This window comes from Diorhabda carinulata, chromosome 3, assembly GCF_026250575.1.
Source record: "Diorhabda carinulata isolate Delta chromosome 3, icDioCari1.1, whole genome shotgun sequence".
Lineage (NCBI taxonomy): Eukaryota > Metazoa > Arthropoda > Insecta > Coleoptera > Chrysomelidae > Diorhabda > Diorhabda carinulata.
Window position 1 is genome coordinate 19970540 of NC_079462.1, and position 16901 is coordinate 19987440.

Consider the following 16901-nt stretch of genomic DNA (forward strand, 5'->3'; position numbering starts at 1 on the left):
GATGGTATACTGAAAGAGGAGATAACAAGATTAAATGAAAATTCAATTGGATCACTACTTAGGTGATTGTTGGTAATTTATTTAAGAAAGTAAATAGAAAGTTTAGGTTGAACCAATATAATGAATTCCTTTAATAGTATGAACTTACTTAAACAGAAGTAATTGAATATTTGTGTTCCTAAATTTGAAACGTCTCCAGTATACTTGGAGATTAGATTCATCTAACACAATTATATACAGGATAATTAATTGGGAGTATCCATTATCTGAAATATATAATCTAAAACCAGAGTATCGCTTATTATACAAATATTGAACTTCGCACAAACTTTTAATGTTTTAACAATTTATATTTGGAAATTAGCAACAAGCGCGAAGATTAACAGTTTTGAGTTTAAGTTAGCTTGGCTAATAGAAAACTCTAGTACCGCTTCGTTTTGTTCTGCAAATCAAATTTGTTTACTTTTAGCTTTGATTAAAATAATAGAGAGATTAAACAACGTTAAATTGTTATTCTTGTTTGATTTATGAAGGGCAAAGTCTTCATTTTACTAATGATAAACATCTGTGTCCATCTAGTGTTTTTCATCATTCTTTCTTTGTTAAATCGTTAGCTCCAGTCATTCAAAGTTTTCGGTCCCATATATCACACAAATATAATTAATCACTTCTCTTACGACAATCTGACAGAAAAGTCTTGAAACAAATACATGTTTACAGAAATAAGTCATTAATTTTGAAATAAATTATCAAAGTAATGAGACTTAATATTCAAAGTATGCTAGGAGACTAAAGAAGATTTATATTTCAGTACACTAAATCAGTTCCTGAAGGATCATGGACCAATGTAGCTCTTGCTATAACAAATGCCGGCAGTCTCAGGGCAGATATATCTGCGGGAAGTAAGTCAGAAATAGTTTTTTCAAAAATTTGTATTGTTGTGAAAAACAATTAATTTTCTAAACCTTAATACTAATGTTCTCAAAACTACTTCAACAAGCTGTCAATTTGATAACGTGCTGTATACTATATTTCCTCACCTTTAGAAATTTAGAGTTTGTAGATTGGTTTTCCTTATTTGGCCTTATTAATAACTGCAGAAATAGTGAATTAGAAAAATCATTGTGCCACCATCGAATGCATATCATTGAACCTCAAATTCAGGATTAAAAGGAAAAGAGAAAGTAGATCAACTAACCCAATCAGCATCAATCAAAGAGGACTCTATTAAAAAAGAAAAACAATTGGATTAAGGTTAGAGAGATAGAAGAGACTATCGGCATAAAAGGATATACGGACTCAAGAATTATGATTGCGTTGGGTAGAGCATTTGCTTACTTTCGATTAATAGCTTATTGGAATGAACAGTTTCTAGGCGTTATTCATGCGATTTAAGCAAAATAAGTCAGATTTTGATTGATTGATAAAACTTGGACCCACTACTAGAATCCTGAAACGAAAAAAGTAAAGACAATGAATTTCTAAGGCTGAACCTGATTTGCAAAAAAGTAAAGACGGTTTTCTCAGCTGGAAAATTTATAAGGACTATTTTTGAGGATATTCATGATATTGTGTTCATCAACTATATTCAAACAAGTAGAACAACAGTAAATAATTACTTGATAAGGTGAAGGGGGAGATGGCAAAAAAGTGACCTTAGTTGAAGAACAATGAAATGCTTCCCGATCGGGACAACGCACCTTCTCACATTTTCATGATCGCAATGGCAGAAGTTCAGAAGTCGCACTCCGAATCGGTTGATCACCCACCGTATTCAGCAGATCTGGCCCTCATCGACTTTTTCTTGTTTCATAACAAAAATTTCGTCAGACGAAGACGTTATCGCATACGTATATGTAGAGAAGAAAAACGGCGACAATTATTTGGAAGGGTTAAGAAGATTAGAGCAATAAAGTAAATTTAATTTGGTGACATTTTTCAGACACTGTGTATTGAAAATTTTGTATAACCGTAGCGGTTCAAACTGTAAAAAAATGATATATGCTTGAATTTAAAGTGACAAATTCGGTGATAATTGCAAAGCTTGATGTATTTTTATTATGACTGAAGCAAAAATTTTGTTAAATGTTTGTTTTACTGATGAGTGTACCTTTTTTAATACTTGTGTCAATAAACAGTCGCTACTGTATCGATGAAAATTCGCGACTTTCAGGAAAGGTTAGATTGGGAATACTTTTAGAGGGTTCCAAATTGATACAGATTGTAACATGATTTTAAAAAATATTATTATTTCCAGCTCAGCTGTATTATTTTCTTCCGTCAGCACAATAACTAAATGATGATGATAGTAGAATAGGAGCAATAGACTGAGCTACACATTTTTATCTATGAGAGCATCTGAAATCTATTGTTAATTAAACACAATCTCGTGCTTTTACGAGAGCTTCGTGCAGAATTTTTTGAAACGTTAGAAAGGAATGTGAGAACAGACTTTATGACTGCTTAGAAAATAATGTCTTTGCTGGAATTTCTGGAACTGTTGGTGATATTCATAACGTTCATAAGAGAAAAATCGAGAATTTGCTATTTTTGAAAAAGTTATTGAATATTCAAAATAATATATCACTTAAATTTAATTTAAATTGAGATTTTGGGGATTGTGTCCACCCCCACTAGGTAATTGAATTGAAAACCCACAAACTGTTCGCCTTAATAAGTATGCAGAGGGCTTTGCTCACTTTAATTCTCTATAATTGCCCTAATGGTGGAATATTACTACTCTCTCGTTAGTACCTACATATAATATAAAATGATAGATCGGAACAAACTGAGATTATTGTTTTTTCATTCATCTGAACTCATTTTATTCTAGATATTACATTCAGTGACCTAATGACAGCACAGCCTTTCGGAAATACCATTGACTACGGTAGTATTCAAGGAAAATACTTGAAAGAAATGTTCGAACACGGTGCAAATGCAGTTTCTTATACTGGAAGTACCACAGCTTCCCTCAATCTCCTGCAACATTCAGGTAACATTTGACTGGCTCTGTAAATTGGTTTAATGTCTTATTCTTTTGAATTTTAATTTATAGGTTTTATAGTTGAAATAGATACAGGTAAACCTGCAGGTCAAAGAGTGGTATCACTTAAAGTTCGATGCCAGAATTGTACTGTACCTGTATACAACGATATTGAGATGGAAAGATACTACAAACTATCTGTAAACTCTTTCTTAGCCTCTGGTGGTGATGGATATAGTATGATAGCTGAGAATATGATTAATAAGCACGTGGGGCGTCATGACTTTGATATTATGATGGAATATCTAGATCATCGATCTCCAGTTTTCCAAGAAGAAGGAAAAAGATCGACGGTTTTCAACGAAACAACTTTATTCCAAATTTCCAGATAAATATAAATAACAAAATTTATCGCTAAATGAGCAAATAAAGTACAAAGAAAAAAATATCTTTGATTTTTTCTAAAAATTTCATTGCTGCCTCGAATAAACCGCTTAATACTTTTTGTTATCTAGTTGTACAATTGTCTTGATAGATGTATCTTTGTATTGCTTCTAAATATGGAAGAATAATTTCACACAGCCAATAGTTCCGTATTTTCAAGAAATAGTATATTCACCTGTAAAATCTACAGGAGAAGAAAGTTTGAGATTTCTTCTTATCAATATCTTTGTGATTTTGATGTTAGTGAATTTTTAGTTTATATATCAATGACAGCTGATATTACAGCGAAGACATCGGCTGTCTAATCAGATATACCCTATTAAATAATTGACACTCCCCCCCCCCAAAAAAAAACGAAGAGACTAATAAGACACTGTATTTTCGGAAAACCTACATTTCTGGTAGAGAAATTTTCATTTATAATATCTATAAATTATCTTTAATTCATTTGCACGGTCAGGTAAAATGGACATGAAATTAAAGAAAAAACAAGCTTTCAATATTTCATTTCATTATTAATAATGAATTACTAACATGAACTATCTAGTTAAAAATAAACTAACTATAAGAAATATATCACTTTGTAAGTGCATAATTATATATTTTTAACACTAAAACTTTACACCTTAATTATTGATTCTTCCCGTTTTTATCATAGTCCCAATTTCATGAATAAAAGCGTGTTCCATTTTGACGGTATAATGAAGAATATTTAGCACCTTTTTTTCTCTTGCTATTCCAATGTAACAAGTTTTCATGTATAAAATTGGGACTATGATAAAAAACGGGAAGAATCAATATTTCAGGTTTAAAATTTTAATGTTGAAATATAAAATTATAGACTCTTTCCTATTTTTTTTTTCGTTTTTCAGTCCTGAATCTCCCCCCTCAATCTTAGGTCTTCCATCACCTCTGCGTACCATCTTTTTCTTGGTCTTCCTTTTTGTTTGTTCCTTTTCTTTATGTATCCATCATTTTGTTTGTAGCTCTAAAATCTGGCATTCTCTGTATATGACCCAGCCATATTATTTCCATATAGATTCCTTATTTCATAAATGTTCTCCTCAGCCATGTATCTCCCTTCTTTTCACCCCCAAGCATCCTTCTAAGTATTTTTCTTTCCCATATATCTAACTTCTCTTCCATGTTTCGTCTCCGTAGCTCACTGTTGGTCTTATTGTTTTATATAGATGTAGCTTCGCTTTCTGGAGATTTTTTTGGATCTTATTATCTCATTCAGCGCTCTAAACTGTTCCCCCTTGTCACCATCGTCCTTGATAACCACTCCAAAATATACTTAACTTTGAACTTGTTCTAAACTCATTCCTTTTTTTTCGTTCAGTTTTATTGACAAACTCATTGCCCTTTTCCTATTCCTTGTCATTATTATGAGCTTCGATTTATCTTCGTTGACTCGTAGATTCACTGTCTCTGCCATTTCTATGAAGGCTCTGCAGGTTTCTCTGTTCTGTTCAAACCGATTTCACGTACTATCAATTCTAATACTATATTGAATAGCGTAGTGAATAACGGATCTCCCTGTTTTAGTCCTGTGTTGATCTGGAAACATTTTGATATTCTTCGGTTTGCCTTTACCTTCATTTTTGTATGTTCGAGTGTCATTTTCCTCATACTTGTTAGCTTTTTTGGAATACTAAGATCGTTTATAATGCTGAATGAATGGTTCCTGTTCACATTATCGTGAGCTTTCTGGAAATATATGAAGACTGAGTAAATTGGCAGATCGTATTCATACCCTATCTTTGCGTTTGCCTCAAAGAGAAAATGTGGTCTGTGGCTGATCTAGTCCTGAGTCCGCATTGGTGGTATCCGAACAAGTTTTCTCCTTGCACTCATAAAGTGTTATATTTCTTATCAGAGTTAGTCTATTATCAGCATTTTAGTTCATTTCGTAGCAAATAATTAAAGCATCTTCTCAGGACGTTTCAATTTCGCCTACTCTAAACGTCGTTTTCTTTGTGTAATAGTTTCTTTTGCGTTTAAGTTGTTACTATGGTCCTTCCAGAGGTCCATTGTAGACGGATAATGGGGTCCATTGTAGACGGATAATGGCTTCAATATAACAGGGTTCGCCCTGGTTCCCTGAGGTGCAACGTTAGCGATATGAAATGTTTATACACCCTCACACTATTTAGCCCTCGGCACGTACTCACATTGGCAATGGGTCATCCATCCAATCAATCAGACATAATCCACATTAATAACAAAAGGAACTCAAATTTGTGAGTTGCATATTCACGCCAGCAAAGATATTCTTCAAGACGAATCAAATAAACCCAGACTCGATGGGGTGAATTCATTCATTTAATTGTGCAGTTTTTAGCCCAAGCTAGATAGAGTTGCGTCGCTTATTTAATTACAGAATTTTCATGGCAATCTTCACCATCATAAAACTCGGAGACCGGGAAGTGGTTCAAATTTGATTGCAAGATTTGATTACACACAGCGGGACAGTTGAAACTAAATTAAAGCGGACTCTGATTACCATCTAGTAATGATGATGAGCCCAAACTCAATTGGCTTGAGTCATTTTTTATTACTTTCTACCTATCTTACCCATCATCAGATTAGCTCGATGTCACAATAATATTGCATTGTCATCCGATTTATACATGCATGCAAAATTTGAGCTCTATCAGACATCGGAAAGTGGATCAAATGTAACTTGCAAGATTTGATTACACACAGCCGGAAAGGTAAAACTAAATAAAAGCTTGTAAAAACTTAAAGTGACTTAATTATGCCCTAGTATCAGGATTTTCTGCAGCACATGCGTAAAAGTACCATTAGAGCAGCTAATATACCCTTAAAAATTTTTTTTCTTGATTTTTAGCCGAATGCGAATAGAAAATGTCAAAAAATTATATGATTCAAATTAGAATAAAGCTAATTACTCGTTGATTTAATAAAAGGCTCTCATTTTCTGCCAAAAGTGTGTATTTTCCGAGAGAACGGCTTTTTCTTTTGTTACGATTTTTTGAGAGATGCAAATCATTTAATAGTATTTTTCTTGTAGAACGAATAAAAAAGAAGCTAATCATGAGCGATTTTTTTATAAAATCAAACATTCTGCCAGGGTCTTTCCGATGGCTGTCTAAAAACTTTCGTGTTCTTCAATGGATGTAAATCGATGATATCTGACAAAAGTAGATGCAAACTCACTTAAATATATAAGAATTGATGTGATTCGACTGCAAATGGCGAAAATAGACTTCGAAAATTTTCAATCAACATAAAGTTTGTTCATCCAGTAAATCAAGATCACGAATAGGTTCGTAATCAAGCATACGCATTACAGCAATCCTAAATTGGTTTGTTTGACCCGCGAACAAAGCTAACAGGAAAATTAACGTGACGTCGTGCGTTGTAGGTCGGTGTTACGTAACGTTGACGTTCTATAAAGCGCGAATCAACCTTTAAACAGAACGAAACTTCGATAGAATATGCATCCACCGTAGCCCAAAATCCATACTTCAAATATTTACATATATTATCTGTCCTTTAATATAATACTATCTTCATAGAGTTTTATCAAATTTTGTTTTCACATGACTTATTCATATTTCATTATTAATTTTATCTCTTTTTCATGAAAAACTGAAAACAATGCAATACATTCCGGTGAGATTATTGAAATGTAGACTATACCTTTTTGTTTGGATTTTCTATTCATGAAATATTGCAATATTAAACTATTACTGAGAAAGTTCTAGCAACAAAATCAAATAGGTAGTTGAATGTACTGTATTTATTATCAGAATAAAAATTACTTCCAACAAATCTTACAGTTTATAAGACAATATTAGCTATGTTCATCTGTTCATTCCGAATATAACAAAAAGTAATCAGGAATTTTAAGAAGTACGTAATGAAAATAGATAATAACATTGTCAAAATATGTTTAACCCATTAAATACCAACATTAAGTACCAAATTTTTTTAAGTTCAGATTTTTTTCTAATTACCCGAATTTTTACGATTTATTTTGTATTCTTCTTATTATAACTTCGAAAATAGTTAGTTATTTTGAATTTTTTTGTTTAAATTTTAATACCCATTTGGAAATCATGGGAAATGTATTAAATACTTCAAATAAATTCATTGTATGTCTATATTGGTTACACATTATGGTGACATATTATTATTTTGAATGGAAGGTGGGAAAAAATTCTACATGCAAACCTATATCTCATTCTGCACATTGTTTTCTCACGTTTGTCTTGTATACTCCACATTTTCTTTGCTTTCCTTTAAAAATTCTTGTCAAATAATGATTTTCGCTATTGCTGGTCCGTAAATGGAAGCTAACATTCTTCGCCTGTGATCCACCCGCATTTTTCGGATATGACGTAGAAGAGACTTTCAAATAGTGCATCGTTATTTCACAAGACAAAAAAAGCACATACGCATTGGTAACTGCCGTATCTAACATTTGAGTAAATATAGGAAGGTACCATTTTTTTCCACGTATAATGGTTCTATACTTTTGGACGTTGCAGTTCAACAAATCTACTCCCCCATAAACTTATTATATTATGAAATCAAATATGGTTGAGGAATACTTTTTCCGCATGTTCTGTTCTGGTCCATCTATTAGCTTTTGGCGGAGGTAATATGATTTCATGGTTGAAAAGCATTTTAACACAATTATTGTCTTTCCATATTACTCCTAAGACTTTATTTTTGATGTCAAACCTTCTTTTTTCATATATTTCTCAGATTTTATTGAAATCAACCTCATTACGTCTCCTCCTAGTCCATATGATACTTAAGGTTCTTCCGTTCTTTTTCCTTCATAAACCCCAAAATGGTAACAATACAACTACTAACCGAACAACATAGAGCCCACATTTTATACGTTTTTCTCTGATGAATTGTTTGTGACGTCTGAAGGAACTTAACATTTGCTTATCAATATTTAGATCGTAGTTGACACTCCAAAGGTCATGAATTCTTATTTAGATGCTCAATTAACGGTCGAATCTTGAACAATTTGGCTCTTTGGTCCATGGGAATGTCCTTTATTTCTGCATTATTTGCGAAATAGAGATTTTTTTATTTCAAGATAGTGATTTCTTCTTCTTCTTCTCATGCCGTCTTCTCATTGAAGGTTTGCGACCATGTTTTTAAATGCGTCTTTGTCCCTCGCAACATGAAACAATTCTCCGACGCTGAGATTTGTTCATTCTCTTATGTTACGGAGCCAGGATTTCTTCTGTCTGCCGATGTCTTTCTTTCCCTCTTCTCTGCCCTACATTATGCTCTGTATCAGAAGGTATTTGTCGTTGCGTAAGATGTGTCCTGTGTAAGATTTCTAGACATACGTTTTCTAGCGACTGGTATACAAATATCTTCATCTTCGCTCCAGTATATTTTTCCCTGTGGTAAGCTGTAATATCCAGAAAACAAAAGAATACCCAAGAATTTTTCCAAACAGTTGGTAGAAAAAAAAAGTGATGGTTATTATATTGGGCAGCAAACTTTGAGCTTTCACTGACGATGTGCTCCGAAATTACGTCATCAAAAAATAATTTGAAAATTTCCTGAGGACTTTTTCCCTTCAATTCCATTTTTATATTGTTGTGTTTTTCAATCCATCCTATGCTCGTACTTTTATTTTGTAGAGAAAATGATGGTTATTTTTTTCCCATTTGGAAACTACCTTTTCTCTATTCCTTTTTGTATTCCTAACTGGTTGTGTCTCAGTACTATCAGGGATTGTTGATTTCCTTTTCTTACTTTGGTGAGGAGTGAATGTATTCGAATTCTCACCAGAATCATGTTCTGAATGGACATTATGTACTTCAAGATTACGAGATTTTTTTGCCCTAGATAATGTTTTTTTTCCTAATTGGCTGGTAACCCGAAGTTCTCGCACCATCATCGACAGTATTTTCTGCATGAATACTGTGAACTTCCAGTGTCCCAGGAACTTCTATGAGGGACTCATCTTCCAATAGATTTTCGTCAAAATCCTCTCAATCTGTGACTTCATCTACATCTTCTAGTGGTAATTCAACAATATCAATGGTATTGACGTTACCATTATCCGAAAAGTTGGGAGCATTTAATATCTATTCAAGGTCTCTTACAGACAGACATTCTCGATAGGCCATTCCTGTGAAAAACGTGTTCAACTAAGAATAGAAAGAAACTGACGATATCCGCATATCCGACTTATGATTTCAACTTGATATATGTCACAATCCCCAAATGGGGATCAAGTATAAAAATTCGTATAAGTATACGAAGGGACATATTGATGACACATCAGATTCAGAACAACAAGAATATAACAAATTTTCACCCTATCGTGTTAAAATCAAAAATATGTTCGAACATAACCTCAAAAATAATTAACAACTAAGAGTTTAATAGCTCACGCTGATTTTAGTGCACTGTACTTACTGTTTTTGTGTAAAAACACAGAATTCACGAATTCAAGTTCATATTTCTATTTCTACAATTGAGGAATAAATTAACAGTGCGAACTATAAAACTCACACATGACAAATCAACAAGATGAAACTGCAGATGGTGGGTGGAAATTTTCAGTCATTACTAAAAAAATATGAAGGAAGTTATGAGGCCACTTTATCGTGAAGGCTGCAGTAATGAGAAAACTCATTCTAAGAAATAGAGTGTTATTTTCATATCTTTGTATATTCTCAAATTATACAATGTATATTGTATATTGTATAATTATATAACTATATAGGCTCTGAGTTATATAATAGTGTTTCTAAACACAATTAAAAAAATTGGGGATTATTAGTGTTTGTATATCCTATTAAAAAACTTTTGGTAACCAAGTTAGGGACAACCATTTCTTTTATATACATCGGTTACCTTAAGTAAAATCAATTGCCCTTATATATATATATATATATATATATATATATATATATATATATATATATATATATATAAACTTATTACAGATGACGATTGACAAAATGGTTGCAGGTGTCGATTGTCGAATAAGAATATATTATTAAGATACAAAGTTAATACTAACAGTACTAACACCAGTTGTTTGTGAGCAGTGAGCAGCAGCAGTGTAATAAACATTAATTTATTATTGTAAAATATCGCTATGTTACGAAATTGGAAAAAAATAAAGCACAGCTCTGCGTTTCGGCGGAAAGTGACAAAAAATTTTAAACGAATCGTAGATTGTGTACCGGTAACTGCTACTGTTAGACAGATAAATAATGAATTTTTTCCGCCACCAGATATTTCTCAAATAGAACAAAATGATAGCAGTCCAACGCCAACGACGACAGAAAATGATCTTACTACTACTACTAAATTTAGGCTGCTCCTCAACTATTACTTTTAGATCATTATTTTTTTCATTTCTTTGCTGTGTTTGTTGACCAAAAACTGCCTCTGTGGCCTTCTGTAAAAATATTGGTATATATTAAGCCCTAAGTGTAGGTAACTTGTTTTAGTAAACATCTAAGAAACTTAAATATTTGGTAGGTTTAGAGATCCGCACATGCATATTTGAATGTCTTTTTAAATATTTAAAACTTATACTCAATACTCTTAATAGCAAACGTTTTATTTTTAGTTAAATTAAGGTTATGTTTTATATCAAACATGTGTTAAACCATTGTCAAACTTGAAATGTTCTTCAAAACTCAGCTGCTCTCACGTCAGTTATTGAAAACGCGATGCGCGGGTTGCCTAACTTTAAGTATATAACAACACTTTCAGTAACGTATGTTACTTTTAATTATATACGAGATCCTTGGAGGCTTTAAGTTTTATTTTAACACTACTAGTAACTCTAAACACTACTATATAACCCTCAAAGTTATATATCATTACTATCGGTTATATAAAATCACAACAAGTGATTTTTAGGTTTCCATTATTTGTAAAATTACTTTACAATGATTCCGCCATGATTGTTTACTCAAATGAAAAGGGACGATTCATTATGCCTTCAAAAAACGAAAATTAAACTTATTTGAACGACATGAATCCAAAATTAATATCACCCTGTTAAATACTGGTTATACGAATATCTTTGGCCACATTATTTAGCATCTATGTTAAAAATAAAATAAAAAATAATTTTTTTTATGAAATAAAATTATTTATTGTTGGATATTTGAAAGGCCCGTGCGTTTTTTCAAGGCATCTTGTCCATGTTAGCAGTAAAAACCGTTTCCCTCATGAAATTTAAGTCACTGAAATGCTAAAAACGTCTAATTAAGATAAATTTTATACGGCATTATAGGTAACGTGTATATAATATATATTTATCTGCCATCTTATAAATTTTTATTTTGCTGATAATAACCCAATAAGAAAAAGAGCGATATAATAAAGTTAACAATTCCAAGTGAGAGAAAACATATATTTGACAGGGAGAAGAGTAACAGAAATTGGTAACAGAAATATTATCAAAACCATTATAGGCAATGTTTATAAGGGTAACAGTAACATATATAACCACTAAAAGACTCCAACCGTGGATTTTTAAGTAGTTATATAGTGGTTGCCAAAATGTTTTCGTTACTTTTGGTTAAAACACCTAAGTTTATATAGCGTTACTAACCTAAGTTTTCCGTAACCTTTATATACTCCCCATTTAAGCTCTTTAAGGGGTTTATACGAGTAACAGAAATATTACGGTTACTATCATATATACATTTAAGTTATTTAATGAGGTGAAATAATATTTACGGCAACTGTTATATAACAAAAAATGTTTATTGGGTTGATTGAACATTGAAGATTTAGAATATGGAATACATAATTATATACGTGAACTACTGAGAGAGACTCAAAAAAGAGTGAATCAAAAATACTTATATCTAAAAAAATTGTGTTAACTTATCATTGTGTTAATATTTATGGTTTTTATGAAACATTAGATAATTACAACTGAAAAGAGTTTAATTTGAATGAATTCTTTGAGAGATATTTGAAAATTAATTTGGGGTATAATTGTTAATTAGAAGATATTGAAGTAAGGGAGTGTGAATTTTTGCAGTTAGGATCCTGAGCTCCTAATTTGTGTGAGGTGGCTAGTAACATGAGAGAGGAAATGGAAAATTTGTAGGATTAGGTCATATTTGATTGATAATTGATTGTAAACTGTGGGCTTGTGAATTTTATTTATTGGAACAAAAATAATAAACAAAAATTTGAAAGTTGATTAAATACGAGTAATTATCAACCTTCTTAAATTTGAATATAAAATGGTTGTATATAAAATTATACGATTAAGTTAATTGTAAAATATTATGTAACTCTTCTTATGAGAATAACTTCAGAATTAGTGATTTTTGTTAAATATAATAGAAAATTATTTAGTAAATATGGTTAATTTTTATTTATAATCAATAAAAATCGCCGGAACTCAAAGAGAAGCAGAATCTGATGCCACCAAATTATATAATATGGAGCTAGCCAAAATAATAATTAAATTTCAAAAACTAATCAAATTTATAAGTATACAGGGGTTATATACAATTGTAATAAAAATTATTACAGTATATATTACCAAATAACTATCACTACAAATTTCAACATACTTTATCTATTAGGAAAAGTTTGTATTATGGAGGGTGAAGAGAAGTATCTCGTATGGGGGAAATATTGAAGAAGTGTTCCACTGTATACGATAACAGTTCAAAACCTCTTTGAATGGAATTGATGTAGATAAGCGGGAGGGTGTAAATGTAGCAACTGTATATGAGTTGAAGTACCTATGTTGAATTAATAAGTTTACGGCCTGCTTCATAATCTCATCCTAATTGACACTTTAACTAAAGATTCTCATAGATTGAGGGCCCTTCAACTAATTCTTGAAGTGAAGTGGTCCCTTAACTGATTTGTAACGGTCTCTCTAGTAATAACGTTAAAAGATTGTTGGCAAACCTGGCTGAATTTTTTAAGTTTTTGACAGATACTACGAACAATACTTTGTCTTTTTTCAATATGTGTCGTAAGAAAAAGCAACATATTGAAACATAGACGTGTGTGTTAAAGAGTGTTTTATTTTGTTTTATAATGTCGTAAATATTAGCTTAGTTATTCGAAATCGTTCGAAAAAATCCAAATCGTCATATGTTTCCAAATAATTTTTTCTATGATGACATTTATTCACTTTTCGGATGAGCTTGGGCTCGAACTTAATGTAGCCATAAACCTTCTATTTTTTAAAACTTATTAAATAGATACTTTGGTTAGCTTACTTGGAATTTAAATATAGCCAAGGTTTGCATTCGATGTTTGCCGTTAAAGGAGACTATAATGTGCTTAGTGAAACATTTCGGACTTTGTCTTTGAGTTCAAATTAAAAAACATTCAGGCTAAATGGTAATAATGAAACCAACCTAGAAAATAATTCACACCTATTAAATCAGCCTGATGCTTCACAATTTCATATATTGTTATATGATACGATATACCATTCCAAGATTTCTTAAACCTGTTTCTATATATTTAAAATCTCATTAATGATATTCTAATAAATTAAATTCAAATAATCATTACACAAATTCAGTTTTGGAACAATTCCATTAAAAAGTAAATTTACAAACGGAATATTGGATTTGTTAGCTGATTTTAATTCAATTGGAATTAGATTTCGTCATTACACCTTAGTGTGAGCATACGGCTTGAGATCGGATTTGGATTATAGATTTTCCAACTACATTTTCTGGAATATAAAATTTTTAACAAAAATTCAGAAGTGTCTGTATCAAAAGGAGCAGCGTATTTATCGAATTATCTTGTTTGATATACTTATTCAAAACTTTGGAAGGATAGTATCAAATTTTTCGGATGAATAAATTTTCAACTAAACTCTCGACAATAAATATAAGTGGTGACGCAAAGAAATGGAGAAATCATAGTGTTAGTTTTGGCAGTATCATCAGTATTTTTTATTATTAATGAGAGAATGGCACTATTATTGGAACTTCCACTCGTGCCCTATGAGGGATGTTATGTGAGGATGAAAATGAAGTGACGACGCATTGATCTGGATCAGTAGAGAATTAAATATAGAATAATTCGAAAGTGTGGGTGGCTAGAGCTCCTGCCACTTCCGCTAGATAAGTCTCGTGTTAATAGCCTAGGTAAAATGGGAGAATGGAGATCAGAACTTCCAGAAACATTCTGCTATTAGTGGCGCCATTTTGTATTGCGCGTAGTGAGTTTGACAATTGTGTAAAGGTATGGACGTGTTTTGTTATTACAAAATCAAAAAATAAGTTAAAGGTAAGCTTAAAGTGAATTATACCATTGAATATATATTTCTTAAAGTTAATTACTATACATTTACTATTGTTTCCCATGTGCTTGTTAGATTTTGTTAAAGTTATTCAGGTTTTTCGTGACAAACAAAAGAGAGTCCTCCTATATTTTGGGGTTATGGCAATCATTCTAAGGGGGCAATACCGGTCAGTGGCCGGTATTAGCCCGTATGGAGTTATAGGACATCTTATTATTAGTTTCCATCCTGCGACACTGGGAAAGTACCAGTTACTATGCGTCTTAATATGTGATTTTCAAAGTAGAAATATAAATAATTTTAATATGTTTGGTTTATTTTTAAAAGTTAAAATTGGTGGAAAATGTAACAAATATTCTGGATAATTATGATTGCATTATAAAAAATAAAGATGATGTAAATAAAAGGTCGTTTTATTTTGTTTTATCACATGCTAGAAGCAAACCTGTGTTAATTTTGAATGACCGTTTATGCCCCAGAGTAGACTGACATTACCCTCGCCATAGGGTAATAGTGGTCAATGAAGGTCAATGATTACCTACGCCGCAAGTCCCTAAATTAAATTGAAAAATGAATCAATGCTTAAGTGACCGATATTCCTTCATCTTACCCTAGGAGATGCCTAGCGATAGTCTGGATTAGGCATAAGGTATACTCCAATTCAAGATTGCAGAAGCTATTTTTATGAGCGGGAATGTTAATCAGAATATGGAGTTAGTTCTAACGGATGTTGCAGCTAATCCTATATGACCAGTTTTCCTTTAAATTTTTGTACCTATATGTTCATGATATACTTTATCATTATCAACATCTATTATTTAAATAATTGCTAAGACCAATTGTAAAATTTAATTTTTTATTCTCTATTCCAAAAACTACAATTATATCTTGTTAAGTAAAAACAATTGAAAATATAAAGAATGTGAAGGAATAAAAGCATCTTACTTCAAATATCCTGTAGTGATTTAATGAACGAGACCACAACTACAATAAGGAAACAGCTCACGACACTCTACGAAAGGTTGTAGGAATTTTCAGAGTACGTCGAGTACACTTTTTTGGCCCTTATTCTTACATGACATGTAATAAAAGAAATTCTTCTAGACGGAGAATGGGAATATTTTTGAAGTTGTTGAAAGAACTGGCTTTGAAAAAAAAATGCATAGAAACTATTTTCGTTCTAATAAAACGTATCTCCTATCCGACTGCATTATTGAATAGATGGAAAAATACTGGAAATAGAAATGGATTTTTATAGAAAAGTTGCAATTTTTTGTAAATTAACTGAATAATATCAACAAGACTATCGGATAGCATCGATCAATACGTTGTCAGTCTGGCGGATAAAGGTCAGTGACTATTTACTATTTTCAAACCTGAATAATATTTGTCTATTCAGTGCTTAAAAAAGGATTTTCATTATGCGCAGTTTATTAATAACCGATGTTGCAAACAAGACTCATTTGGATTGTAAATAGGTATTTTTTATTTATATATTTATATATATATATATATATATATATATATATATATATATATATATATATATTTAATTAATTTCTTATTTCTTAGTTAGACCTTTTGATATATTATTGCATCTAAATGTTCTTGATTTTAGGTCTCTTCTGTTTTAAAATTAGTTTTTTTTGATACTAAAAGAAAGATAAATTTTGACGTTTCGACTTTTCTTTAAGTCTTTATCAAAATATATGATATTGATACTGACAATTTGCTTATTTATATTGATCTATAGATCACCTTCGTCATGAATATCAAAATAAGGATAAAATCAACTTATAACTTTGTTCCAATAAGAAAAATTAATTTTTCCTTGGTTTTCACATCTCAAATATATTAAATTCATTAGAATTTACAAAATAGAGCTACAAATTTTACTTAAATTATTTAAATCTTTCTTATCATTATAGCTTTTTCGTTCTTATGAAGTGAATCATTTCCAAAAATTCCCTTTCTTTGTATTAGAATCCGTTTCAAAAATGTTTATAATTGAATTTATGTTTTTTTGATATCTCATGGTTCGTTTCGTGTATCAAGTGCCTTGTATTAATTGTGACGCTGTCTACATGGGGCAAACATCTCAGTATTTAGAAAATAGACTAAGAGGTTATCAATACGATAAAAAAAATAAAACTGCATTAACGAACCATGAAATATCAAAATAACATAAAT

The 16901-nt window shown here is 31.3% G+C and overlaps 2 protein-coding genes across 4 annotated transcripts in view; one reads left to right on the forward strand and one right to left on the reverse strand.

Moving 5' to 3' along the window:
• LOC130891545 (apyrase-like) overlaps positions 1-3784 on the forward strand; it is a 30360-nt gene extending 26576 nt beyond the window's left edge. For both annotated transcript variants that reach the window (XM_057796365.1, XM_057796366.1), the window contains exons 7-9: positions 812-902; positions 2834-2995; positions 3059-3784. In XM_057796365.1, coding sequence (XP_057652348.1) covers positions 812-902; positions 2834-2995; positions 3059-3378 — 573 coding nt within the window. In that variant the 3' untranslated portion in view covers positions 3379-3784. The remainder of the gene's footprint in view (positions 1-811; positions 903-2833; positions 2996-3058) is intronic.
• LOC130891551 (octopamine receptor beta-2R-like) overlaps positions 1-16901 on the reverse strand; it is a 201003-nt gene that overhangs the window by 134115 nt on the left and 49987 nt on the right. The gene's annotated exons all lie outside the window — the stretch shown is intronic.